At 45.9% G+C, this 27720-nt stretch overlaps 2 protein-coding genes across 4 annotated transcripts in view; both read left to right on the forward strand.

The window, feature by feature from the left end:
- The first annotated feature begins 8858 nt into the window (after positions 1-8858).
- Positions 8859-14422, forward strand: ITPRIPL1 (ITPRIP like 1). The gene is made up of 2 exons (XM_087703762.1): positions 8859-8988; positions 12529-14422. The coding sequence occupies exon 2, from the start codon at positions 12546-12548 to the stop codon at positions 14100-14102; it is 1557 nt and encodes a 518-aa protein (XP_087559888.1). The 5' UTR covers positions 8859-8988; positions 12529-12545; the 3' UTR covers positions 14103-14422.
- Positions 14423-16499: 2077 nt separating this feature from the next.
- The window catches only part of NCAPH (non-SMC condensin I complex subunit H), a 42628-nt gene continuing 31407 nt past the window's right edge, over positions 16500-27720 (forward strand). For 2 of the 3 annotated variants that reach the window (XM_087706078.1, XM_087706081.1), the window contains exons 1-8: positions 16500-16723; positions 18355-18592; positions 18948-19041; positions 19308-19400; positions 20799-20937; positions 23169-23290; positions 26116-26305; positions 27182-27273. In XM_087706078.1, coding sequence (XP_087562204.1) covers positions 18360-18592; positions 18948-19041; positions 19308-19400; positions 20799-20937; positions 23169-23290; positions 26116-26305; positions 27182-27273 — 963 coding nt within the window. In that variant the 5' untranslated portion in view covers positions 16500-16723; positions 18355-18359. The remainder of the gene's footprint in view (positions 16724-18354; positions 18593-18947; positions 19042-19307; positions 19401-20798; positions 20938-23168; positions 23291-26115; positions 26306-27181; positions 27274-27720) is intronic. The other variant, XM_087706080.1, reaches the window with a different exon arrangement.

Consider the following 27720-nt stretch of genomic DNA (forward strand, 5'->3'; position numbering starts at 1 on the left):
AAGAAGGAGGTGACGCATAGGTATATAAGTGACAAATCAGTTGTAATGTTGATACTCTAAATTTACATACCAGGTGTGCATTTAAAAAAAAACCTACCCTGATCTCCCAGGATAATAAGCCCTCTCTGAAAATATTGCAACACAGCAGCAGCCATGAGGTGACCACGCTCGCTGTCTCCTGCACCTCAAAATAATAAGACCTTCCCAAAAATAAGGCCAATTTCGCTTATTTGGGTGGGGGTCAAAAGAAAATAAGACCCTGTCTTATTTTGGGGGAAATACAGTATAGAAGTTTTCTTTCTCTTCCTTTTTGCTATCTCTTACACACACACACACACACACACACACACACACACACACACACACACACACACTTACACACACTTTCAGTTGTTTAATTTTAGCTTTTTAAGAGCAGGAGAGAGGCATACGTATCCCATGTTCCATGGGTCCTTCTGCTTTATTGGCCTGGTGCCACTTCCATGCATTGTTGTCTTTATCGCTCTGACTTTTACCCTCCATGAAATCTCCTCCTCCCCATCTTGCTCTAGACCGACCCCCCCCCACGCCCCCACCCCAATCCACCAACAGCTGTCCTGAGGCTACATTAGACAAGCTGGAATCCGGGGACAAATGGAAACAGCTGAGAAGTCGTCCCGCTGGGAAACATTTTACTCTTTGGCCAAAATGGCTCCAGCACTGAAATTCAAGGGGGTGAAACACCCCCCCCCCCATCCCTTACAAAGACATGTTTTAGAGGAATTTCTGCATACAGAACCAGCGAACCTATAATTGAACGTTGTTCAAAATGTTTAATTTTCCCATAAATCTCAGGCTGGCTCCTTCAGAGCTCCCAAAAACAGGTGGTGTGTGACCCATGGAAAGCTTTCTGGCCTTCCCCAGAACTCTCCATTTCTTCTCTGCCACAGGAAAGGAAAAGGGATGTTTAATTTTAATTTTTTTCTTAATATATAGATAATATCATTATTTGCCTGTCAAAGTTAATCAAATGTAACGTATTGTTTCCATCTATTATTCTGTTTTACTATTAACAACCTGTATCCTCAAATTTAATTTTGTATAGTAAGCATTCCATTTAATTAGTTATCCACAGGTAATAATTTTAATCTATATCCCTCACATCGTATTGCATATATACCATGGGCTCTGTTTACTACATTTCATTCTACTGTACTAGTAAATCCTTTTCTTTCTTTCCTCCTTTAGACCATTCTTTCCTAGCCTCTCAGAAACTTCATTTCTCTTATATTAAATTAAATTAAGCAGGGGAATATGGAATAAAAATAAGAGGACTGAAATGTAAAATGGAAATATGATGTAAAATGTACTATGCATAATAGAAGATAAAAGGGGAGGGGGGAAAACCAGGACAACCCTTTGTTTGTAAAAGAAGTTAAAATATGTAACAAAAAATAAAGAAAACTTTGAAAGAAAAGGAAAGGGATGAAATAATGAGCAAGTATGTAAAAAGGAAGGCAGGAAGACGATCGAACCAAGATTTGAGCTGAGGTTTGGGAGAAGGTTCCTGCATATTCCTTGGAGGACTAGCAAGCTAGTACTGAAGCCTATCACATCAGACAGGTAAAAAATCACAAAACTGTGCCTCACTTATTTTAACCATGTCATATGAAGGAATTGACTGGAGAAGGCAATTGTGTTGGGAAGAGTAGGGACATAGACATTGGACTAGGAGAGACATTATAGCAGTCTTCCAATATCTCAGGGGCTGCCCTAAAGAAGAGGGAGTCAAACTGTTCTTCTAACCCTTAGTATTCTAACCTCAAAGACATCTTTTGATTGCTGTACTCCATGTTATGCTTTCAGAAAGAACTCTTGCCTCAGTCCCTAGTGACTTGCCCTGGTATTCAGCCGGTTCTGACCAGTTCTGGAGAACCGGCAGATGCCACCTCTGGCTGGCCCCCATCTATTCTCTGCCTCCCAAGTCCCAGCTGATCGGGAGAGAATGGGGATTTTGCAGTATCCTTCCCCTGCCACGCCCACCAAGCCACACCTACCAAGCCATGCCATGTCAACCAAGCCACACCCACAGAACCACTAGTAAAGAATTTTGAATCCCACAACGGCTGTCCATGTATACCTTGCCCATATAAAGAATGGTTACAGGAATGGGTATGTTCAATCTAATGAAAAGAAGGACTAGAGCAGAAGCATGATAACAGTCTATTTGAGGAACTCCTACACAGACAAAGGGATCAAGCTGTTAGATATTAGTTTTAACTACAGTGGTTTCCACCAAGGTCCTCTGTTCCAGCGGGAACAGAGGTTTAATCCTATTGGTTGAGGGGCCTGACAGCTATGTCCCAAAGCACCAAAAGGCAAGATGAGAAACAATGGATGGAAGCTAACCAAGGAGAGAAATAACCTAGAACTAAGGAGAAATTTCCTAACAGCTAGAACAATTAATAGTGCAATGACTTCCCCTCAGAGGTTGTGGGTGCTTCATCACTGGAGGCTCTTATGAAGAGACCAGATGATCATTTATCTGAAATGGTATAGGATCTCCTGCTTGACCAGCAGGTTGGACTAGAAGACCTTCAAGGTCCCTTCCAACTCCTCTCCTCTACTCACAACAGAATCCCTTATATCACCAGGCTCAAAATTTCAGGCTTGAACAACCTAGAATTACACTGCCTATGGTCTGACCTGAGTGTAGTTCACAAAATTATCCGCTACAACGTCCTACCTGTCAATGACTACTTCAGCTTCAACCGCAATAATAAACGAGCACACAATCGATACAAACTCAAGGTAAACCGCTCCAAACTCGATTGCAGAAAATACGACTTCAGCAACAGAGTGGTCAACGACTGGAATGCTCTACCTGACTCCATTGTTACATTTTCAAACCCCCCATAGCTTCAATAGCAATAGCAATAGCAGTTAGACTTATATACCACTTCATAGGGCTTTCAGCCCTCTCTAAGCGGTTTACATAGTCAGCATATTGTCCCCAACAACAATCTGGGTCCTCATTTTACCCACCTCGGAAGGATGGAAGGCTGAGTCAACCCTGAGCTGGTGAGATTTGAACAGCCGAACTGCAGAACTAGCAGTCAGCTGAAGTAGCCTGCAGTACTGCACTCTAACCACTGCACCACCTCGGCTCTTCAACCTCAAACTGTCTGCTGTGGACCTCACCCCATTCCTAAGAGGTCTGTAAAAGGGGTGTGCATAAGCGCACCAGCTTGCCTTCCATTCCCTGTCCTACTGTCTCCATTTATTTGTACCCATTTCCTGTATTCTTATTCATGTTTATTCTTATTCCTCTTATCTTATACACGAGTGACAAACTAACTAACTAACTAACTAACTAAAATAAACTCTATTATTCTGTGTGGTCTGTGGAAAACCCAGCTAGATGCAGACCCAGGGTTTCCTTCCAATACCCCCAATGCCCTCATTTCTGCCACATCATGACTTCGTTTGAAGCCCTCGAGTGCCTGCATACCCCTTTTCTATGCCATTTTGGTTGCTCTTAACATGGGCTTAGTCCAGCTGTGGATTCTGCCCAAAGAGATGACAACGTGTTAGCGATGGCTTTAGAAAACAGATGGGACCCATTCACCCTTATGTGATAATCTTAGCCAGGAGAGTAGGAAATTGTGTCCCGGGGCTTTATTGATATCCTCGTCGCTCTCGGTAAGAAGAAAGGGGTTTACCCATGTTGACAGTCGGGCTTCAATTGACGGAGGGGGGGCAGAGGCCTGGATGAAGGGCCAGACTTTCATCTCTGATCTCTTGTCAACTTATATCGGATTTAGGGCGCTTAAATCAGGCTAGGGAGCACGAGGCTGCCAGTGGAGATTGGTTGCCTGGCAAAATGGACCATCCGTGAATAGAAACAACAATGAATGCTGAGGGCTATCCTGTTTCCCTGAAAATAAGACCTCCCAGATAATAAGCCCAATCAGGCTTTAGAGTGCATATGCTAAAATAAGCCCTTCCCCAAAAATATTGCAACACAGCAGCAGCCATGAGGTGACCACGCTGCCTCCTGCACCTCAAAAATAATAAGGCCTCCCTGAAAATAAGGCCAAGCACTTATTTAGGGGGTCAAAAGAAAATAAGACCCTGTCTTATTTTCGGGAAAACGTGGTACAGAAGAGGAAAGAGCAGTTCCTCTCACACCTTGTGAAGGAAGTTAGCCCCCACCCCTCTCCTAGAAGAATGAAATATTTTAGGAAATTTAAAAAGGCAGAATATTGTATTTCCCTGGATGAGAAAAGATGAAACAGGTTTTAAAAGATAACTAGCCAATAATCTGGCATTGCCGACTCTAGGGGACGGTGCTCATCTCCATTTCAAAGCCAAAGAGCCAGCGCTGTCCGAAGACGTCTCCGTGGTAATGTGGCCGGCATGACTCAATGCCGAAGGCGCACGGAATGCTGTTCCCTTCCCACCAAAGGTGGCTCCAATTTTTTTCTACGTGCTTTTGAAGTGCTAGTTGGCAGAAGCTGGGTCAAGGAGTGGGAGCTCACTCTGTTACGTGGCACTAGGGATTCGAACTGCCACCCTTCCTGATTGACAAGTTCAGTGTCTTAGCCACTGAGCCACCGCGTCCCTCACAGGAACCATTAGCCCTACTCAGGTGACCCTGAGGATACAGATAAGCCTCCAAGGATGCAAATGACCAGTTGTCTGAAAAGAATATAAATCCTTCCATTCTCCACCATCCAATCAGAGCCGAAGAAGCTTCTTGGAGGAAAAGTGTAACATCTTCAGGGGGAAAAAAAACAGGAAGTCCAGTTGCCTTCTGAAAAAGCACCTTTGGGACCAAGTAAAAAAGCTTACTCTTTTCTACATTGAATTTCATTTTGTGCCATCTGCATCTTGAGACTATCATCTGGGGCAGGGGGCAGCAACCCGTGACTCTGGAGCCGCCTGTGGCTCTTTCACCCCTCTGCTGCGGCTCCCTGGAACTCAACATATGCATCACAACCGCCAATATGTGACACCCGCCAGCATGTGATTTATTGAGTTTTTCAACCCCCGGTAGGCCAACCATGGATAAATCCAAGAACAGAAAAGTTTCAGAAGAAAACAGAATGTTTAATTCAACTACATTTGCTAGTTTTGTGGCCACAGGAAATAGTCAGGCACGGGAAGGGTTTTGTGGCTCCCGGTGTTTTCTTTTCTGTGGGAAATGGGTCGAAATGGCTCTTTGAGTGTTTAAGGTTGCTGACTCCTGATCTGGGGTGTTGGCTATTCCTGCCATCTTAGCATCATCAGAGAACATAGATTCTTCCTTGGGCAGGGTCAAAGAAGGAGAAAGATGCCCAAGAGCCCTGTGGGTTCCTGCCTGCCCCCTCTCCAACCTTCCCTGCCCTCAGCCTTCTCCTCCTTTGGTTGTGAAACTCAAAACACGAGAACCATTTTAATGGAGGACTATTTGAAGCTAGGCTGGGCTCCTGGACACTTTGACCTTTTGGACAAGCTAAATTTGTTCTTCTGCAAACAAATCACATTATTTATAGCTGCGATGACAGGCCGTTCAGGGCAGTGAGGGCCTGTGGTCCAGTGGGAAATGCGCACTCCATCCAACCCCTGAAAATGAGGGGCACCGATTGGACCCAAAGGTAATGAACTATGATTGACAGTAATCCCAGCTAAAGAGGCCGGGATTAGCTGGCTGTCATTACAACAGACCCTCGTAACTCAAACCAGCTGCTGTTCTGATTGATGGTGGGATTTGGAATTGCTGAATCCCCCCCCCCGCCCCGCTTGGCACAGCAGGGCACAGAGCATCAGCCAGGCATAAATAAACCTGCAAAGGTTATTTGACGGTTCTCAGTATCAGTGCCTCAAGGAGTCCTGCTACTACTACTCACACCTTCCTGGTATGCTTGGGTACCATACCCCCTAATCCCCTTCCCCATCATAAGGAAGCCAGTTGGAACAAAATGGCACCTGACTGGGATTCTTACTGTAGATAGTGCCAGGTTGAACAGATTGTGGTGTCAACCCTGAAGCTGACATAACTGAAGTCATTTTGAAGCTTCTGTATTGACACACTGGAGTGGAGGGATAGAGAGGAGGGAAGAGAAATAGCTGGGGTTTTGTAGCCAAAACAAAATACTTTCTCCTGGGAACCAAGGACATTCCCAAAGGTGGCCTGAGAGAGGAGCAAAGTTACCAAGCAACCAGATGACACCTTGATTGGACCATGTGACTGATCATTTGGAGAAAGGGGGAAACTTTTAATTAGGTGAAAACAGCTGGAACTTTCAGAGTCGGTTTTCCCCAGGTTGTGCCAATACAATATTTTCAGTATTCTTTGAGGAATCTACCTGCCTCGGAGTTGTGTTTGCTAGGGATATATTACTTAGAATCCTGACATGTGAGTTAGGGAATCATGGAACTGAAGCCAGAGGAAAGGGCTGAATATAGGAGGTCCCATCCTCTTTCAGCCCACAGTTTTGTGTGGAGTGCATCACGATGAGGCTAGGGCTGGGTCGTCCTTCCCAGGGAAGAGGCATAACCTCTCCAAAAACTCTGTGGTGTCCCCCTTCAGCGCATCGCAAGTGAACAGGAACAGCTGGGGCCATAGATTAAGCACTAAAGATTTGGGGCCATGTGATTTCAGAATAACAGAATGATAGAGTTGGAAGAGACCTTGAAGGTCTTCTGGTCCAACCCCCTGCTCAAGTAGGAGGTCCTAGTCCCGTGATGGCAAACCTATGGCATATGTGCCGAAAGTGGCACGCAGAGCCATCTCTCTGGGCACGCAAGCCATTGCTCTTCCGGGGTCTGGCGTGCACGCTTCCGTTTCAGCACTCGGTGCCAAAAAGGTTCACCAACACTGCCCTAGACTACTCCAGACAAATGGCTGTCCAATCTCTTCTTAAAAGCTCCCAGCGATGAAGCATCCACAACTTCTGGTGGCAAGCTGTTCCACTGGTTTATTGTTCTCATTGTGAGGAAGTTTCTCCTTAGTTCTAGGTTGCTTCTCTCCTTAGGACCTTCAGTCCACAGAAGATCCAGCAATGATGCGACGCTTCTTAGGCAGGAAGATGGACCAATGGGTCCCTACAAATGGAATAGATCCCTCTCTCTGTCCTTCTCCTCCTCTTCCCTTGAACTGCGGCACCAACAAGGCCTCCGTTAAGATGGCCGCCTTGGATTGTGTTGTCCACCCCCTGCTGCATAATCCTCTCATGACATCCCCATAATTGCCGTTTTATTCCACTGCAATGTGACACCTCATAACAAGACTTAGAGGACGACTCTGGGGTCAGAGAAAGACTGGGTGGAGAATTCAGGGGCACAGCCATGTGTTAAGTTAAATTTGGAGTCCTTCTGCAGACTTTAGTGGAGTTGCTGCGGATTTACACCACAGTCCGAGCAGGTGTCAACAGCCGGCCTGACTCTAGAGTCAAATGCCAATGGTGCTTCCTAACTGCCCAGGCCCCAATGGGTTTTCTGCTGCTTGCTAGGCTATCACTATGCTTTTTCTTTTTTTTTCCTTTCACTCTTTCTTTTCTTCCTTCCTTCCTTCTTTTTCTTCTTCCTTCTTTCTTTCATTCTTTCTTTCTCTCTCTCTCCCTTCCTCTCTCCCCCTTTTTTTTTCTTCCTTCATCCCACGGGTGGAATGCTACTGCTTCTGACAGGTTCGCTAGAACCGGTAGCAAAAAATGCTAAAGTTCGCCCGAACTGTTAGTTCAAAAATCTTTTAAAAGGTTCTGTGACACTGAGTTGTGCTGCACGAATGTCAGAAGCTGCCCCCCTCTTTTTAAAGCATTTTTTAACTACTGGTTCGGCCATGCCCACCCAGTCACATGATCCCCAAAGAACCGGTGGCAATAAAATTTAGATTTCACCCCTTCTTCATCCTGACCATAAACTAACTAGCAAATGGATCTCCATGTCTTCCAGTCTCAGGGAAGCTCTCTATCCCAGTAACATCTACAAATCAAGGTAGGGTTAAGATGAAACAACAGAATATAGTCCCAAAGCTTTTCCCTTCCTTCTTTCCTTCCTTTCTCTTCCTTCCTTCCTTTTTCTCTCCCCCTTCCTTTTTCTTCTTCCCTTCCTCCCCCTCTCACAAATCTACCGTGTTATACAAATGCACCCATCAAATATTATTCTACTCTAATAATGGGGAGGGGCAAAAGTTTAGGCTCTTTTACTCAACTGAAATTGTACAACATGCTAAACCAGGGCTCCTGCATCTGTGCTTCAAAAAGTTCAGAACACCACTAGATGGCAGCAGAGTGATACAGAAGGATCACTCTTTGGTACCATCCTGTGGTCAAACGCAATTTTGCAGCTTATTTGCTGGTCGCTTTCAGCCTCCTGCCTTCTAATGATTAAGATTCCTGATACAATGCCTTCCATTTCCATAAACGTTTCCTTCCCCTCTTGATACTATCAGAAAAGCTCTTTGTTTCTCCAGGTGTTTTCTTTTTCATAGGATTTAAATGGATTGCTGCCATTTTATTTTGATTTCTGACTATGATTTGGCTACACTATGGCAGAAGTAGTGGGGAAAAATCCTTTGGTTGTCATCCTGTGAGGCCTTTTCCTGTTTGGAATGAGAAATGGAGAGGGGGCATTTCCCCCCCAAATGGTTGTAAAAGGTTTAAACCACAGGCGAAATTGGCGATAACTTCTGAATTTCCTTTTCTTGCTGGGACCTGGCATAACATTCCGGGTGAACCTCCTGTCCAAAAGCAGGATTAAGAATGCCAGTGTCCTGAATCTTCAAATGGGAGCCTGAATTTGATCTCCTTTTATAGGCCAGCTGTGACTTCACAGTCAGTCAAGTAACAATGGGAAGGGGGTTATTAGTGCAGCAACTACCAGCCAATGGGGCTTCCCAAGGCTGCAGCAAACCTGGGATTGTGACGTAGGAAGTGATGTTCTGTGGTGCCAGGAAGGAGCAGGCAAGGTATGGAGCATCCCTGGTTTAAGATGCGCTGCCCCTTAAAAACCTGCGTGTCGCCAGAGGTAGGTTGGGATTGGGGGAAGGAAGTGGCCCCCAGCATGGCTGCTAAGTGGGGGTCATGGCTATATCGCGGCTGCCAATCCTAGAGCCAATTTCTGAGGGTTTTTTTTAACAACCCAAGACAAAGAATTTGTTGGTTCATTTCTTTATAAAAAACCGTAAGCCGCCCATCTGACCTTAATAACAACCCAAGAAACAGCATTATTGATTGATTGGTTTATAAAAATTTATAGGCTGCTCACCTTAACTCAAGGTCACTCTGGGCGCCTTAACAACTCCCATGCCTCACTCTTTCAGCAGTGGCCATCATATAGTGCAGTGTTGGTAAACTTTTTTGGCACCGAGTGCCGAAACGGGAGTGCATGCGCCAGAAACCTGAACAGCGGCTGCTCTTCTGATTTCTGGCACCCACATGTGCACTGGCCACCTGGTTTTCTGGTTTCTGTGCGCATATGTGAAGACCAGTTGCCCAGCACGTACCAGAAAGAAGAGCAGCCGCCCTTTGTGAATGTGCGTGCCCGGAAGATGATCTTCCAGTTTCCAGTGCATGCATGCACATCAGCCACCTAGTCTTCTGGTTTCTGGCGTGCATGAAGACTAGCTGGCCGGTGGGCATATGCGCATCAGAAGCCAGAAGATCATCTTCCCAGTGTGTGCATGCATACCGAGTGGCTGCTCTTCCAGTTTCTAGCTCTCCGGCACATGTGACTAGATGGCCGTTGCGCCAGAACCCAGAAGAGCAATGGCTCGCATGCCCAGCAATGGCTTTGTATGCCACTTCCGGCATGGGTGCCATAGGCTCGCCATCACGGATATAGTGGGAAGGATTATTATGGATCGGTTGCACTAGGTTTTCTCATTTGGCTTGACTCAAAAGACTCCAAAAAGCTTGCTGGAAAGACTGGATTTCTGCTTCTGTATAAAACAATGAGTGTCAATGTCCAGCAATTGAGAGATACAAGTGCCTCAAAAATAATAGACATTAAAACTGAAAGTCACTGAAAGACGTGATGAACAGTCATGGATTCTTCTTCTTCATCTTCTCCTCCTCCTCCTCCTCCTCTTCCTCTCCCTCCTCCTCCACTTCCTCCTCCTCCTTCCTAGCGTATTCCCGCAGGTGCAGGGTCCACTTTTCGGATCATTGAATGCCACTTTGCATGGTCAGTGGCTTGCATGTATTGGTACTTATTAGTTCGTCAAACGTGTACAAGGTAACAAGTATAAGTATGAACATGAACAAAGGAAGTGGATGCAGATAAATGGGGACAGTAGGACAGGGATGGTAGGCACACTGGTGCGCTTATGCACTCCCCCTTTATGGATCTCTTAGGAATGGGGTGAGGTCCACGGTACAGTTTAAGGTTGATGCTGGGAGGGTTTGGGGATGTAACAACAGTCAGGCAGAGCATTCCAAGCATTGACCATTCTGTTGCTGAAATCATATTTTCTGCAGTCGAGTTTGGAGTGGTTTACCTTAAGTTTGTATCGGTTGTTTGCTCATGTATTATTGAGGTTGAAGCTGAAGAAGTCGTTGACAGGTAAGATGTTGTAGCAGACAATTTTGTACTGTGCTTGGATCATACCGCAGGTGGCATAGATAGCAATAGCAATAGCAGTTAGACTTATATACCGCTTCATAGGGCTTTCAGCCCTCTCTAAGCGGTTTACAGAGTCAGCATATTGCCCCCAACAACAATCCGGGTCCTCATTTTACCCACCTCAGAAGGATGGAAGGCTGAGTCAACTCTGAGCCTGTGAGATTTGAACAGCTGAACTGCAGAACTGCAGTCAGCTGAAGTAGCCTGCATTGCTGCATTTAACCACTGCGCCACCTTGGCTCTAAATCCAGATTGTCCAAGCCCAACATTTCATGTATGGTGGCATAGGGAATTCTATTGTGAGTAGAGGACAGGGGTGGGTTTCAACCGGTTCGCGGCGGTCCCCGCGATCCGGTTGGTCACCGAACCCGGAAGTAAGTAACTTCCGGGAACGGCGAAGGCCCCCCCGCGCGCCCGCTCCTTACCCGGTTTTGCCGAATTCTGCGCTTCCACGCATGCGCAGGACGCATACAGCGCCTGCACGATCCTCCAGGAGCAGCTGGAGCATCGCACAGACGCTAGTACGCATGTGTGCGGTGTGCGCGTGCACGTGCGTGGCGCGCACGTGCACGAGGATGCCGCCGGCCTCGTTCCAACCGAACCGGTTGGAACGGGGCGAGAAACCCACCCCTGGTAGAGGAGTATGTCTTTGTTGATGGTGTCTTGTCATATCTGTTTTGGACGCCCACGAGGTTGCTGGCCATTGACTTCTAGTTGGTAGACACTCTTGGCCACCGTGGAAGGTACCGCTCTCTGGACATGTCCATGCCAGTGGAGCCAGCCTTTTCTCATCTTCCCTATAATTGATGCCACACCAAAATGCTGTCGAATGGTGTCATTTGTGATGTGGTCGAGAAGGGAGGTGCCTGATATCCAACGGAGCCTTCACAATTCCATGGCATGGAGATGTTTTTCAGTCCCTGTTGTTGCTTTACAGCATTCAGTGCCATATAGTGCAACAGGGCAGATGGTTGTCTTGTAGATCTTAGATTTGAGACAGCTTGGCATTCGTCTGTCCATAACACACCAGTGAGTTCTCGGCAATGCATCCAGGCTGCATTTACCCTTGCTCACACCTCACCATTGATGTTGCCATTGCCTTGGAATTGGGATCCCAGATACCGAAAAATGCCCACCTTCTTTCGGTTTCCTCCACTGATTTGAAGCGTTCCAGGGTTGGTGACAGTCTCTAAGTACGCAGTTTCCTTGATGTTGAGGGGAGTCTGAAATGGTTGGCATGGACGCTACGTGTGTGAAAGACTGAAGAAAGACTGTTATTTAGCTGTCCCCTTCTCCTGGCAACTCTCCGCACACACGCACTGGGAACAGGCTCCAGCTATTCATCTGCTTCACTGATGTCTGACTCTGAAGGCAGCTGATAACTGGCATACGGCCCTGGCCCCCTCTCTGCCTCCAACACAGAGCCCTCATCAGGGCCTTCCCCAGACTCCAGGACTGGCCCAGGTTCCTCCCCAACCTCCTCACTGTCTGAATCTGTTGGCAGCTCTGCTGGCGGGCCACAACACCTTACTTTGGACTCTCACACCTGCTAAGCAGTTCAGAAATGTTGGAAAGGACTTGGAATTCTGGGAATGCCTTGGGTTCCCAACTGAGAGGCTGGTGGACTCTTTTCTGAGGATAATTTGAGGCTAGGAAAGGCTTCAACAGGGAATGAACTTGCTTGTCCCATCCTGTCCCCTTTTCAGCTCTTTTTTTAAAAATGTTATAGATTTTCACTTCTCCTTTTTGAAGGACAGCAATTTGGGACTGTGCATATCATTCTGTGGAATGCCCACAGAATTTCTACAAAAATAAAGCCACAATTTTGTTTTCCTCAGAAATCCAATGAATTGATACGGAAGAACAGTCGTAAGTTTAAAACAATTGTTTCCTCTTTCCTGGCTACCCTTTGTGAACACCTCTATCATTTGTGCTTCTTTTCAGAAACCACCGTGTTAGATATGGCCATAGCCCCTCTGCTTTTCCTGGCGGCCCTAGCATTAGTCCATCACCCTTTGTTGGTCAACGACATCACAGATCTGACCACCCTGAATCGTCTTGAGGAGCATGAGAGGCGGCTAACGACAGAGATGGGGCGTCTCCAGGTGGAAATGAACCAGAAGAACTGGAACTGGGATCTCAAACAGAACCAGGAGCAGTGGATGGCAGAGGACCTTGACACGGAAGATGGCACCTGGGATGGATGGCCATATGTAGGGGTTGTCATCCTCATCCTGTTTGGATGCTGCAGGCGCACCATCGCGAAGGAGCCCAGTGACGATTCCAGCATGGATGGCTCCAGCACCACCACCACCACCACCAATGGAGAAGAAGACTTTGAAGACACTGATCCGGAACCGGAAGATTACGAATCCAAGAAGAAATGGTTGGAGGATTTTTATGAGCAACATATTGAGACTGGCGATATGTCCAGCTTGTGCGATTTTGTGGAGATGTTAGTGAATGATGTGCTGGAAGAGAGTCGGGATCAAAAGCTACTTCTGCTGGAGAACTGCATCGGGGTGGGCAGCGCCTTTGAAGGATGGTCCACAGAGGTCTCGAAAACCTTCTGCGTCCTCGTGCCTATATTGCCACCCAAGGGCTACTCCTTCCACATTGAAACCAGCGACTCCGAGGGGGCTCCATGCAAGCATGGCCACATCCTGGTAGAGGCAGAGTGCCTGTGTAAGAGAGAGAGGCTGCTGGGGGACGTGGTGTGCTCCCTCCATCACCCGGAACGAGAACTGAGCCAAGAAGAACAGAGCAAGTCCCTTATGCATGTTCTATGCACCAATTCCCATCTGGATGGGGAGAAAACCGCCCAGTGGTTCCAAGCTTTGGTAAGCAAGGCCTGGGACACTCTCGGCCTGAAGTACAACTTAAGTCTCATTATTCAGAATTCCAACAAAAGGTGCCAGCTGAAAGTAGACCTTGAATCCAGGGAGGAGATCTTTATCGATATCTTACTTGGAGTGCAGCAAGGAGACTCGCTGATCTTCATGACCATCGGAGGGGACCCAAAGGACCATCTCAATGGCATGGTTTGGCGTCAAACTTTTGCCATTCAGGAGCTGCTCTTCTTCAAATGGGTGAGCCAGCGAGCTCCCAAGGACAGCTGCCACCTGAAATGTCTTCAGATCTTGGTCTTTTTTAGAGAGTCTATGATCCTGGACAAGAAGAACCTGGTGCTCACAAACTACCATTACAAGACTTGTTTGATGCACCTCTTGCTTCTTGGACCTCTGTCCTCCTGGGAGCCAGGGCAAATCACACAACGGCTTCAAGATCTCCTCTTGAAGATGAATACCGCCCTGGAGGAAAAATACCTTGAACACTTCCTCATCGGGAACGTGGGTTTGCCCATCCAAATCCCTCTGCCCAAGAGCCTCCGAAGTGCTGCCCCCTTCAACCTTTTTGAGTACTTGGCCCAAATCCCGATCCTCCACATGGAGGCGGTCAATGAGTTTGTGCAGGTGGTAGAGCAGGTGAGGACTCTCTGGTTAGCCCCTGAAGAATAGCAACCCTCAACGCCATTTGGAAAGGACAGTTTTCTTTGGCTCATCCTCAAATCACGTATCCTTAGTGGAGCCGAAAAAGGTGGGGAGCGTTGTCTCCAGCATGTGGAACGAAGCTGGATGTGTTGCATCACAGATGGTCCTGAAATGGTATTTGGGAGAGGCTTCGAAATGAGCCAAGCAGCGGCCGGTAGCACTTCCAAGAGCCTGTGTAGGATCAGCTTCCTAAAGCCAGCTATTCTTCAATATTTTTCTACATTCCAATCCCAGACAAATTTGCTCTATTAGACTTGAAATAAAGGTCCCAGCAAATCTGTTCTAAAGCTTCTTATAGCCATCCTTTCTGGGCTTATCAAAATCAGAGGCTCCTGCTAGGTTTTTTTTTCCTGAGTTTTCAACTTTTCCAAATGTTGAGAATGTCCTGCGTCTCAGATGTGAAAGCTGGGATGCCGGAGTTGGGAACTAGTTCTTGACTTATGACATCCGAGCCCAATATTTCTGTCACTAAGCAAGAGCTGTTAACTGAATTTTGCCCCGTTTTATAACCCTTTATTTTGCCACAATGGTTCAGTGAATCACCATTGTTGTTCATTAAGCATCATGGTTGTTAACTGAATCTGGCTTCCACATTCACTTTGCTTTGTCAGAAAATTGCAAAAGTGGATAGAATAGAATAGCAGAGTTGGAAGGGACCTTGGAGGTCTTCTAGTCCAACCCCCTGCTTAGGCAGGAAACCCTACGCCATTTCAGACAAATGGTTATCCAACATCTTCTTAAAAACTTCCAGTGTTGGGGCATTCACAACTTCTGGAAGCAAGCTGTTCCACTGATTCATTGTTCTCACTGTCAGGCAACTTCTCCTTAGTTCTAGGTTGCTTATCTCCTTGATTAGTTTCCACCCATTGCTTCTTGTTCTGCCTTCAGGTGCTTTGGAGAATAGTTTGACTCCCTCTTCTTTGTGGCAACCCCTGAGATATTGGAACACTGCTATCATGTCTCCCCTTTTCCTTCTTTTCATTAAATTAGACATCCCCAGTTCCTGTAACTTTTCTAAATATTTTAATATCCGGTCCCCTAATCCTCTGTGTTGCTCTTCTCTGCACTCTTTCTAGAGTCTCCACATCTTTTCTACAACGTGGCGACCAAAACTGAATGCAGTATTCAAAGTGTGGCCTTACCAAGGCCTTATAAAATGGTATTAACACTTCACGTGATCTTGATTCTATCCCTCTGTTGATGCAGCCTATGAGTTATGAGTTATGAAAATTTATTTATATGCCGCCCTTTTCCCTGGGGGGACTCAGGGCGGCTTACAACTCAAGGGGGGGGGGAAACAAACATTTAACACATGAGAACAATACATAATTAAAAAAGCACAACATTCATACCATTCGGGCGGGTTACAATCTTTAGCCCCAGGCCTGACGGGATAGCCAGATTTTAAGGGCTGTGCGGAAGGTCTGGAGGGTGGTGAGGGTACGAATCTCCACGGGGAGATCGTTCCAAAGGGTCGGAGCTACTACCGAGAAGGCTCTCCTCCGCGTGGTTGCCAGCCGACACTGACCGGCAGATGGAACTCGGAGGCCTAATCTATGTGATCTAATTGGTCACGTGGAGGTAATTGGCAGTAGGCGGTCTCTCAAGTACCCAGATCCACTACCATGAAGGGCTTTATGGGTGACAAGCCTAGAACTGTGTTGGCTTTTTTGGCAGCTGCTGCACACGCTGGCTCCTATTTAAATGGTTGTCCACTAGGACTCCAAGATTCCTCTCGCAGTTACTACTATTGAGCAAGGTACCACCTATACATACTTGTGCATTTTGTTTTTCTTGCCTAAATGTAGAACCTTACTTTTTTCACTATTGAATTTCATTTTGTCACATGATCTTTCTCCCAGCTTGGAACTGAACCAGATGCTTCAGCCCAGTCGCACTCTTTTTCAAATCCAAATCAACTTACGACCCACAATTGAGCCCCAATTTTCCGTTGTTGAGTGAATTTTGCCCCATTTACGGCTTTCCTTGCCACTTATTCAGTGAATCACTTAATAAGTGATAAATGAGTCACCCAGTTGTTAAGTGACTCTGGCTTCCCCATTGACTTTGCTTGTCAGAAGGTCACAAAAGGGGAGTTGTCACAAGTGTGAGTCAGTTGCCAATATGAGAAGGGCAGGGGATTGGACTAGATGACCTACAAGGTCCCTGAAACTATGAAAAACGGTCACGAGTCACTTTTTCCAGTGCCGTTGTAACTTTGAACGGTCATTAAACGAACTATGGGTGTCGAGCACCTGTAAGAGGACTCTCTTCACTATTTCTAGCTCAATGCACCCAGCATTGCTCATGCCACTTGTTAACTCCGCCCACCCCATGAGGCGTCACTCCAAATCCGCTCCTTGCGTGATGACGTCCATGCATCATCGGCGCCAGCGCAGTGCGGCCGCGGGAAAGATTCAAACTAGCCGCGTCACCCTAGCGAGGAGAATTCATGGCCGCTGACGACGCCGGGGAGAGAATCGTCGCCTGAGGATTACAAGCGGCCGTCGACTCGTCCCCCGAACTCCGGTGAGCGAAGCGCCTTGCGGGCAAAACGGGAATGAAGCAATTAAAAACTCCTGCCTGAGGTAAATTCGGCAGCTTGCGACTTTCGGCGGAAGGTGGGAAACGCGCGCGCAAAAAAGCAAACAAACAAGGGGGGTGGGTGGGAGAAATGTTGCCTAGGGAACTGCGCGCTGATTGGTTCTACGTGAGGAAGGGGCGGGAGTCTGAAGTTTTTGCTGATTGGACAGTTTAATCGGCTCGGCTGATCGCGGCGGACTAAACTCGCCGTCTGATTGGCTTAAAAGAGCCAAGTTGGGTGATTGAGGCGGCTGCGGGCGGGGAAGCATCGGCAGAGGTTTGAAAGAGAGGAAGTGCGCACGCGCGGGAGGTCTCGCTTTTAGTTCTGCTGTTTTCGACCCGTGTTAATTCGTGAACGTCGGAATTCTTAGATTCTGACCTGCAGCAATCCGAGAGCCTGCAGTTGCCCTAAATGCACGTTGCAGTAAAGCGAAAGCGGCCTTTCCCCACCCTGCCACGTCCCTCCAGGAGTGGGAACTACGACTCCCAGAATGCTTAGCCAGGGGTTGAGTTGCAAATTGCAATTCCCACGTGTTTTGTTGAGCATCTCTGCAGAAGGCTGCACCAAGGTTCCTGTAATAGTAATAGCCCTTAGATTTATCTACCGCTTCACAGTGCTTTTACAGCCCTCTCTAACCGGTTTACAGAGTCAGCCTCTTGTCCCCCAACAATCTGGATCCTCATTTTACCCATCTCGGAAGGACGGAAGGCTGAGTCAACCTTGAACCAGTCAGGATCGAACTCCTGGCAGTGGGCACTGTCAGCCTTCAATACTGCCTTCTAACCACTGAGAGGGAGGGAGGGAGGGAGGGAGGGAAGGAAGGAAGGAAGGAAGGAAGGAAGGAAGGAAGGAAAAAAAATAGCAATAGACTTATATACTGGTTCACAGTGCTTTGCAGCCCTAAGCAGTTTCTGGGAAGCCTGTAAAAAAGTGTCTACATCAGGGATGGTCCCTTGTCACATTCTAGGTGCTGCTGTCAGACCTGCCAGCACTTAAACCTCTCAAGAAGTTTGTAAATTGCTCAGTGCTGTAAAACATTATAAAGCAGTATATAGGTCTAAGTGCTATTGCTACTTAACCGATCTGTGGATTAGTTGCTTTTAACCTCTTTCTCCTAAATGCAACAATCTTTGGCTTGGTTGAATCCTTGGTTGAAAAAGATATAATTCTATTTGCATAGTCAGAACTGAGAATCGTCAAAATCCCTAACTAAGTTCAACATTTTCCTTCCTTAACTGCCTCTCATTGCTGACCTCCCCATGGCCAATCAGGCTCAAATGATGTTTTCAGAAGGGACACTTCAAATGTAGGTTGGTATGCAGCTGCTTTCTTCGGTGATCTTGAAGCAGCATCTTCGAGATACAGCAGTTACTTTCGCTTTCCCCCAAGCATTCCCCTCCCGTCCACCCTCCCCAGAGTTCATGGCAGACTGTCATTGCATGGTGGCGAAGCACACAAATATAAGGTGACATCTAACTGCTGCTCTGTTCCAGCACCCTACCCAACATTGACAAAAGTGAGGATTGCTGAGCATTTCCCCCGGGGCCTACAAATTTCCAGTCTCTAGTTGTAAATAGTCTGGATTCCTGGCCTGTCAGGTAGAACCTCTGTCTGATTGTGGTTTTTTTTTCCTAGTCATTATGAACTTTTCAACACCACAGTCTGCTGGTTCCCAAGGCAGTCCCTCTTCCGGCAGTGTGTTTGTGTCCCCTGGCACCAGGCGACAGCCGCTCAGTGCCTCTGGCACCCCTGTGCTGCAGAACTGCCCGCAAAACGACGATGAACGGGAGAGGAAGCAGCGGAGACGCTCCAGAGTGTATGATCTACAGTTTAGCACTGAGTCGCCTCTGTCCATACAGTCTCCTGCTAACAAGTAAGAACAATCTTTACACACATAAACACACTTGCCAAAAAAGAGTCATTGCACTCAAATGTGCAGTGGTGGCTAGGATGCACTTTGAAGGTTTTAAGGAGGTGGGCTTTTTAGCATGATTAGTTTACAAAACTGGGCCAAGTTCAGTGGATGGATGGATGGATGATGAATGGATGGATGGATGGATTGGTAGATGATATAGATAGATAGATAGATAGATAGATAGATAGATAGATAGATAGATAGATAGATAGATAGATATGATAGATAGATAGATATGATAGATAGACAGATGGATAGATGGATAGACAGACAGAGCCTTATCCATGTCCTTATGGCTGCACTTGTCTTGTAGGCAAGCAGAGACATCGCTTCCAGCAATCCCACAATTGTCCAATGCTCAGATTGCAGATCATTACTCCACGTGCATCAAGCTTTCAACAGAAAACGTGAGTTCAACTTCTGCTTGCTTCTCGCACCTTTAAAAAAGAACTGTTCCGATTTACTAGCATTAGTACTGCATATTCCATGAAAATTCACTTGACTGGGAGTTCTGAGATTTTTTTTAAAAAAATGGGATATATGTATGATACCCAGTTTGTTTTGTAGAATTCAAGGCTGAAATTTTTTTGACTTTGGTGATGCGCACAGCTCATTGATTAAACATACTGTTCACCACCTTTTATTGTTGTTTTAACTGTGCCTTTCGTTCCAGAAAATCACAACAAAGAATGTATTTGGCTTACACCTCATTGACTATATGACTGAAATACTCAAGCAGAAAGATTCCGAGCTCACCAACTTCAAGGTCAGGTTTCTTCCTAATTTGACTTCCTTAGATGTACATAGAATATGAACAGCAAACATTGGGTTATCTCTCATATTGCGTGTTGTGCACGACTGAGTAGAATAGAATAACAGAGTTGGAAGGGACCTTGGAGGTCTTCTAGTCCAAACCCCTGTGGTTTGAGAGACTGTGATGCCTGGGCGATGAGCATGAAACTACGGAACCATTTCCTCTTGGTTACATTCCTTTCGGAAGAACCCTCTCCTTCCAATACCTGGCCAGCATTCTAGAGATTTGTGGAACAAACCTATCTGGAAGACTGCTAGAAATAAATAAAGACCAGCCATTCCCCACCTCCCAAACAGGTGCATCTGTCCACTTTCTATTTGCTCCTGGGAGTCCTGGGGCCTATTGTATGTCCATTGAAAGACTGCAAAAGTCATTTTTGCTGAGATATGAAAACAATGAGTAATATTCCTGGCCCTATTTCTAAATTAAGCTGATCTTCCATGTTGGTTTGGAAAGCCCTAGTTTGAGATGAACAGGTGGAGGAGAAAAGAAAAGGCAAAGAATAAAAGTTCTGTTGGCTATTACTCAAAGACATTTAAGACAGCGGTCACCAACCTTTGGCCCGTGAGAAAATGTTGGTGGTCTGCAGAAAAATTATTTGCGTTTTTTATATGGCACTAAATCAGGGGTCCTCAAACTACAGCCCCTGGGCTGGATACGTGCAATGAAAGTTTGTATTGCTGCAGAGAGTCTCCGCCTTCAGGGTTTTTTTGTGCAGATCGGAGAAATTCCGACTTGGGTCTGCTTCAGCCTCTTGGTTGGCTGCTTTGGGCAAAGGCTCGTGGCGAAGAGCCAGAGGGCCTCGTTCCAGTGGGAGTGCATCATGGCCTGGAACTGGCTGACCATCTCAACCCGCTGAGCCTCCAGGCGCAGGTACTTGGCCTTGCACTCCCGCAGGTCTTTCCTTTGCTTGGAATGCCTATGCTCCTAGTCCTCAGTGAGGTGCTTCTGCTGAGCCTCCTTCTCGGTCAGATCCAATTTGAACTGAGCCAGCTGTTTTGCCAACTCTTTCTCATGGTGGCTGCTTAGCTCCAACAACTGCTTCCTGTTGGGGCCCTAAGGAGCCCAGGTGGGTAGGCAAGGAATGGCTGGCAGTGGAGGGGCAAGTAGAGCCTGGTGAGGCACCCCTTGATGTGAGTGACATCTGGTTAGCCATGCCCACCCAGTCCATGATCACCTAGCCACGCCCACCCAGCCGGTCATTAGGCAGATCATATTAATGATCTGCGGAATTTAAAATTATGAATTTAGTGGTCCCTGAGGTCCGAAAGTTTGGGGAGCCCTGATTTAAGGGATAAAGTCTATCCCTAGGTTGGGATCTATGGCATTTCTTTACACTTGCGTTTACAGGTAGCAGCTGGTACCCTTGACGCCAGCGCAAAGATCTACGCCGTGAGAGTGGACGCTGTCCATGCAGATGTTTATCGCGTCCTTGGAGGGCTGGGCAGAGATGCTGCACCTGCAGAGACTGAGAATAGCCAGGATACAGGTGGCCTTTTGTTGCTATTAACTGAGCCTATAATTCGGAATAGTTTAGCTCTTAGAAGCCTCTCCCCTCCCCTTCACGCCTGTTTGTAGGATTTTTTTTTTTCATTTCCTTTGCTCATTTGAACATCAGTGTAAGGGCTCCGCTCCTAACTTAAGAAAGTGAAGACTCCTGAAAAGGATTATTTCAAAAGAAACCTTTAATTAAGAAGAATGGAAGCCATTAAAGCAAAGCAACATCTAAATCCCCTTAGGTAATGCAAGTAGAATTAAAGTGATAGTGACCCCTCCCCTTTTGCTAGAATGCAGTTTCTGGCCAATACACAACTGTGAAAATGTTTCCTTTACCATCTGCCCTGAGAGCCAAATAAACATACATTCCCATGGCTATCTTTCGTTAGACATTAAAGTAAGATACCCACATGGTCATCATAAACATCCCTCCAGAAGTACTGAGATCTCCGTCCTTCCAGTGCCAGGAAAGCAGTTGTAAAATATCAGTTGTCGTCGGCACCTCCAATAAATTACTCCGAGGCCCCCCTACTCCCAATTGAATGGATTTTTTTTTTCATTTCCTCTGCTCATTTGAACATCAGAACAAAAAACATGGAGCATTAATGCAGGCCACGCTCACATTACTGAGGAAATTGGATTAACCATCTATTTTAGTAACAAGTATGATACTTAAACAGCAAGGGTCATGTTGGGAAACCTTTGGGCACCTGTGATCACCCAGCTCCAGATTGAGAGAGGCAGAAAGCAAAAGGGTTGGAGGCTGTGTAATGAATATAAAGGAGCTAGGATTTTTGAATCGTTTTTATTGCTTTTTTTTCTTTTCCTTAGCTACCTGTATTTTTCAGAGTATATGCCACATCTTAGTTTTGGGGGAGGAAAATAGGGGGGGGGGAATTCTGCCTACCAGGTATTCATCTGGCTACCCTTCTTAGTCTGGTCAGCTGGTTTTGAGGGTGCATGTGCACTTTTTATCCCCTGGTTATATAAATATATAAATTTCTCCTGAAGCATAAAATGGAAGAGGAAATCGTGAAAGAACAAATGATAAAATGGGCACAGAATTTTCGTTATAATATTGAATTGGATAAATGGGAAAAAATTGGGGAAACAAACTTAAAAATGACACTACCAGTTGCATACAAGGAAAATCAGTACAAAATGTTTTACAGATGGCACCTGGCACCAACAAGGTTAGCTAAAATCTCATCAAATATCTCCCCAAAATGCTGGAAATGTGAATCAATTCATGGAATATACTACCACCTATAGTGGACCTGTGAGGAGGCTAAAAAATTTTGGAAAAGGATCAAAAAGTGGCTAGAGGTAATAACAGGTGTTAAAATAGAATGGAAACCTGAAGTTTTTTTTTATTAGGAATAATGATTGAAATATAAAAAAGAAACTCAGTATTTAATATTACATATAATTATGGCGGCAAGGATTGCCTTTGCCCAGAAATGAAAAAATAAATTAATTCCAAGCAAAGATGAAATAATAAGAAAGGTTATGGACTGTGCTGAAATGGACAAATTAACAAAGGAAATCCAGGGAAAAGAAGAAACAGAATACTACCAGATATGGAATAAATGGTACAGGTGGATGGAGGAAAGAAACAAGGATCAATTAAGGAAGACAACAAAGCCCAAAAATAGTAGTTAAGGAGAATTAACACATATGTATGTATCCAAGTGGTTTAAACTTACTAGAGGTAATCAGTCAATATAGCAGACAGAGGAGTAAGATAAGAGGGTTAAGAATGGTGAAATGCAAATGAAATATAATACAAGGGGAAACAATATAAGGTGAGCGATATCGATTGGCAACTGCTATTAGAAAGAACAGGAAGCTCCTGTTTGTATTGTGTAAATGTGGTATACGTCTAAGTTCTGTGTGTGTGTATTTTACATGTTTGTAAATAAAATTTAAAACAAAAAATGGCTTGTAAAGCACAGCTGATTGTCGGAAAGAGAAGCAATGCAAAAAGTAGGCAAAGCAGGGAAGAACTCGTTAGTGACTCATTAGGGTTGAAAAACAGCTTCAAAAAAGCTACATTTGGAGTATAAGACGCACCCAAATTTTCAGCCTCTTTTAGGGGGGGAAGTGCGTCTTATACTCTGAAAAATATGGTATATTAAATCGGGTCCTAAGAATGACACAACAATTTACATTCCATTTCAAATGAGAGGAAATTGTGCCACCCATGTTTGATTTTTTTTCTAGGTGGTGAGAAGGAAGATTTGGACCATTCTAAGAAGCGTTCGATTAAGAGGAAGCATCTGTACAAAACCATTGAGAAAAATTTGAATAACATCAATGTCTCCGAGACAGAGCGCAAATGTGAGGTGAGGCCTCTATAAAAATGACTCTTCTTCAGAGGTTGTAGTCAGCAGGTTCTGACCAGTTCTGGAGAACTGGTGGCAGAGATTTTGCAGTATCCTTCCCCCAGGAATGGGGAGGGAATGGAGATTTTGCAATATTCTTCCCGCAGGAGTGGGGAGGGAATGGACATTTTGCAGTATCCTTCCCCTGGACTGGGGAGGGAAAGGAGATTTTACAGTATCCTTCCCCTGGACTGGGAAAGGAATGGAGATGTAATGACTCCTCTCCTAACTTGAGAAAGTAAAGACTCTTGAAACAGATTATTTCAAAAGGAACCTTTAATCAGGCAGGATGTAAACCAGCAGCATCTGAAAACTTTTAGGCCATGCAAATGGGATTAATCTGATAATGACCCCTCCCCTTTGTCCGAATGCAGATTCTGACCAATACACAAGTGTGAAGATGCTTCCTTAACTCTTCTGCTCTGGGAGTCAATTAAGCACACGTTCCCATGGCTATCTCTAGTTAGACATTAAAATAAGATATCCCACATGGCTATCATAAACATCCCTCCAGAGATGTTGGGACCTTCAGTCTTCCGGTGACAGGAAACCAGTTGTAAAGTTGTAAAACTCAGTTGTTACAGATGTACCTAATGATTTAACTCCAAGGCTCCCCTCCTCCCAATTGAATGGCAGTATCACTTTTAGGGATCTTCCGGCCCTGATAGCTCAACTCAAGAACCAGGTGGCAAGAGATGTCAGGGCCCTGGTCTCAGGTTGCTGTTGCTAAATGCCAGGTCTGTGATTCATAAAGCTCCCCTCGTCTGGGACTTAATATTAAACGAGGGGGCAGACCTGGCATGTATTACTGAAACCTGGCTGGGCCACGAGGGAGGAGTCCCCCTCTCAGAAATGTGCCCAGAAGGGTTTCAGGTGCTCCACCAACCACGACACCAGAGAAGGGGTGGGGGAGTAGCAGCCATCATCCGAGAGTCATTAGTCCCCGTGGGATCCCTGCTCCGGAGACTGTCGGGTGCGAGTCCCTTCTGGTGAAGTTGGACCTAGGGGGTCAAGTGGGCTTGTTTCTAACGTACCTACCTCCCAGCTGCGTTACAACAGCCCTGCCTGCGCTCCTTGAGTCAGTAGCTGGACTGGCGGTTGAGTTCCCCAGATTGATAGTACTGGGGGATTTCAACCTGCCATCTCTTGGCGAACGCTTGGGTGGAGCGCAGGAGTTCATGGCTTCCATGACAACCATGGACTTGACCCAGGTAATTCAGGGTCCGACTCATACAGCGGGTCACACACTCGACCTCGTGTTTCTCTCGGGGCTGTGGCGACGTGATCTGGAACTGAAGGGCATAGAGATCTCGCCCTTGTCATGGTCAGATCACTTCCTACTGAGGCTTGACTCAGACAGGGCTCGGTCCTGTTCCCCCTCCTATTTAACATCTACATGAAGCCGCTGGGTGAGATCATACGCTGGCACGGGATCAGATACCATCAGTATGCGGACGATATTCAATTGTATCTGTCCGCCCCGTGCCAACTCAGCGAAGTGGTGGAAGTGATGTGCCAGTGCCTGGAGGCTGTCAGGGTCTGGATGGGAGCGAACAAGCTTGCACTCAATCCAGACAAGACTGAGTGGCTATTGATGTTGCCTCCCAAGGATAGTCCAAATATTCCATCCCTTAGCCTGGGGGGTGAAATCCTACACCCCTCAGAGAGGGTCCGCAACTTGGGTGTCCTCCTGGATTCGCAGCTGACATTAGAACATCATTTGTCGGCTGTGACCAGGGGGGCTTTTGCCCAGGTTCGCCTGGTGCACCAGTTGCGGCCCTACCTGGACCGGGAGGCACTTCGAATGGTCACTCATGCCCTCGTCACCTCTAGGTTCGATTACTGTAATGCGCTTTACATGGGGCTGCCCTTGAAAAATGTTCGGAGACTACAGTTAGTCCAGAACGCAGCCGCGCGAGCGATTTTGGGTGTACCTAGATACACCCATATTACACCTATCCTCCACGAGCTGCACTGGCTTCTGATCGGTCTCCGCACACACTTCAAGGTGCTGGTAATCACCTTTAAAGCCCTACATGGCCTAGGACATGGATATCTGAGAGACTCCTGCCACATACCTCTCAACGGCCGATAAGAACTCACAGACTGGGCCTTCTCCAGGTGCCGTCGACCGGACAATGCCGGCTGGCGGCTCCTCGGAGGAGGGCCTTCTCTGTAGCTGCTCCGACCCTGTGGAACGACCTACCCGTAGAGATCCGGACCCTCCCCATTCTTTCGGCCTTCCAAAAGGCCACTAAAACCGGACTATTCTGGCAGGCCTGGGGCTGTTGACTTCATGAATGAGGTCCAGCCCCACCCAGATTGAGTTTATGGTGTGTTGTTTTTAAATTGTTTCTTTTTAAATTGTTTCTTTATTTTTTTTATTATTATATGATCTCATAACTGTTATTAATAATATGTATTTATAACAATTTTTCCCTACTGTTAACAATATGCTTGAAGATTGCTTTTTTAACATCCCATAGATCCATCTTATCTTACAACAGTCCTACTTCTTCTTCTTGTTTCTTTATTTTAACTCCTTATTTTAACTTGTTTCTGTAAGCCGCCCGGAGTCCTACGGGATTGGGCGGCATATAAATTTATTAAAAGTTAAAAGTTAAGTTAGTTTTGCAGTATCCCTCCCCCTGGAGTGGGGAGGGAATGGAGATTTTACAGTATCCTTCCTCTGGAGTGGAGAGGGAATGTAAATCATGATTTAACTCAAATCCACCCTGCTCTTAATTCAGCCACCATCTCCCATTTTTTCCTGTATTTATCTTCAGAGCGATCCCATGTTCCAGAAAACAGCCTCGTCCTTCGATGAATGCAGTACAGCTGGGGTGTTCCTTACCACGCTCCACACACACAGCTTCCTCAGTGAAGTCCTGTTTGATTCTACGGTTGTTCCTCTGCCGTCTTCTGGGACTTCCGAGATACCAAGTTCTTCTCATGTGAAAGTGACCGATTTAAAATGTAGGTGTGACAAATAGGCCGCAAACTATTTTAATTACAATATGTAATTTTGAGTATGTTATTTATTGATACAGAGCAAGAAGGACAGAAAAATCACGTTTAGTCTTCCACTTTTCCTGCTATAACCCTTGAATTAAACCAGGGGTTGTCAGCCTTAAACACTCAAAGAGCCATTTGGAGCCGTTTCCCACAGAAAAGAAAACACTGGGAGCCACAGAAACCCTTCATGTGTCTGACTACTTCCTAAGCGGCCACAAAACTAGCACATGTAGTTGAATTAAATGTTCTGTTTTCTTCAGAAACTTTTCCTTTCTTGGATTTAATCATGGTGACCTACCGGGGCTTGAAAAGCTCAATAAATCACATGCCAGTGGGTGTCGCACATTGGTGGCTATGACGCATATTTTGAGTCACAGGGAGTCGCAGTAGAGGAATGAAAGAGCCACATGTGGCTCCAGAGCCGCAAGTTGCTGATCCTTGACCTAAACATAGTTCATAGAAATTACCTTTGTTCACTCTTTTTCCTCCTCTTTCTGCCATTCCAAATTATTAATGTTCATACTTTTATTTCAAGGTTAATAGGTAGCCCCCTACATACAACCATCCATTTAGTGACCTTTTGAAGATACAATAGCATTGAAAAAAAGGTTTTCATGCTTGCAACCCCACAGTCACATGAGCCAAATTTGGATGCTTGGCAACTGGCGTGTACTTAATGACGGTTGCAGTGTCCTTGGGTCACATGATCACTTTTGGCAAACTTCTCATAAAGGAAATCAATGGGGGAGGGTGAGTGAGCTTGCTGACATAAGAGATTTTAATAGCGTAGAATCTCAGATTTCTTGCTGAATTCCCCTTTTTTGCTATCCTATCTAGCCATCCTTCTACGTTGCGTTGAAAATTCCGCCATCTGCCCTTCGTTGTCCGGCTTTCTGTTTACACAATGGAACAGTGAAACCCACAATGAGGTATGCAAATTTGGTTGCTGCTTTGTGTCAAAAGTAGTTGTCAGAGTGATCTTATACTGGAGTCCAACGTGTTTAATTTATATCCAGGAGGTTCTACCAACTCGTTGGCTACCGGGTTTCTTACCAAATCTTCTTTTCTAGATGTTTTCTCAAGTTCTGTTAGGAAATGTTTAACTTAAGAAAGCTTGAACCTCGACTGCGAAGTCTTTTGAATAACGTAAGTTCATTGGGCTTTTCTCAGCTCTATCATTACTTATGTAGATGTTGAGACTTTGGAAAAAGTTCAGAGAAGAGCAGCTAAGATGATCAAAGGGCTGGAGATTAAAACATATGAAGAACAGCTGCAGGATTTGAGTCTGGCTAGTCTAAAGAAAATAAGAATTAGGAGTGAGATTATAGCAGTCTTACAGTATTTGAGGGGCTGCCACAAAGAAGAGGGAGGTAAAT

This window comes from Thamnophis sirtalis, unplaced genomic scaffold, assembly GCF_051295495.1.
Source record: "Thamnophis sirtalis isolate CommonGarterSnake01/CBP01778 unplaced genomic scaffold, rThaSir2_p1.2 scaffold_2, whole genome shotgun sequence".
NCBI classification, from domain to species: Eukaryota; Metazoa; Chordata; class Lepidosauria; order Squamata; family Natricidae; genus Thamnophis; species Thamnophis sirtalis.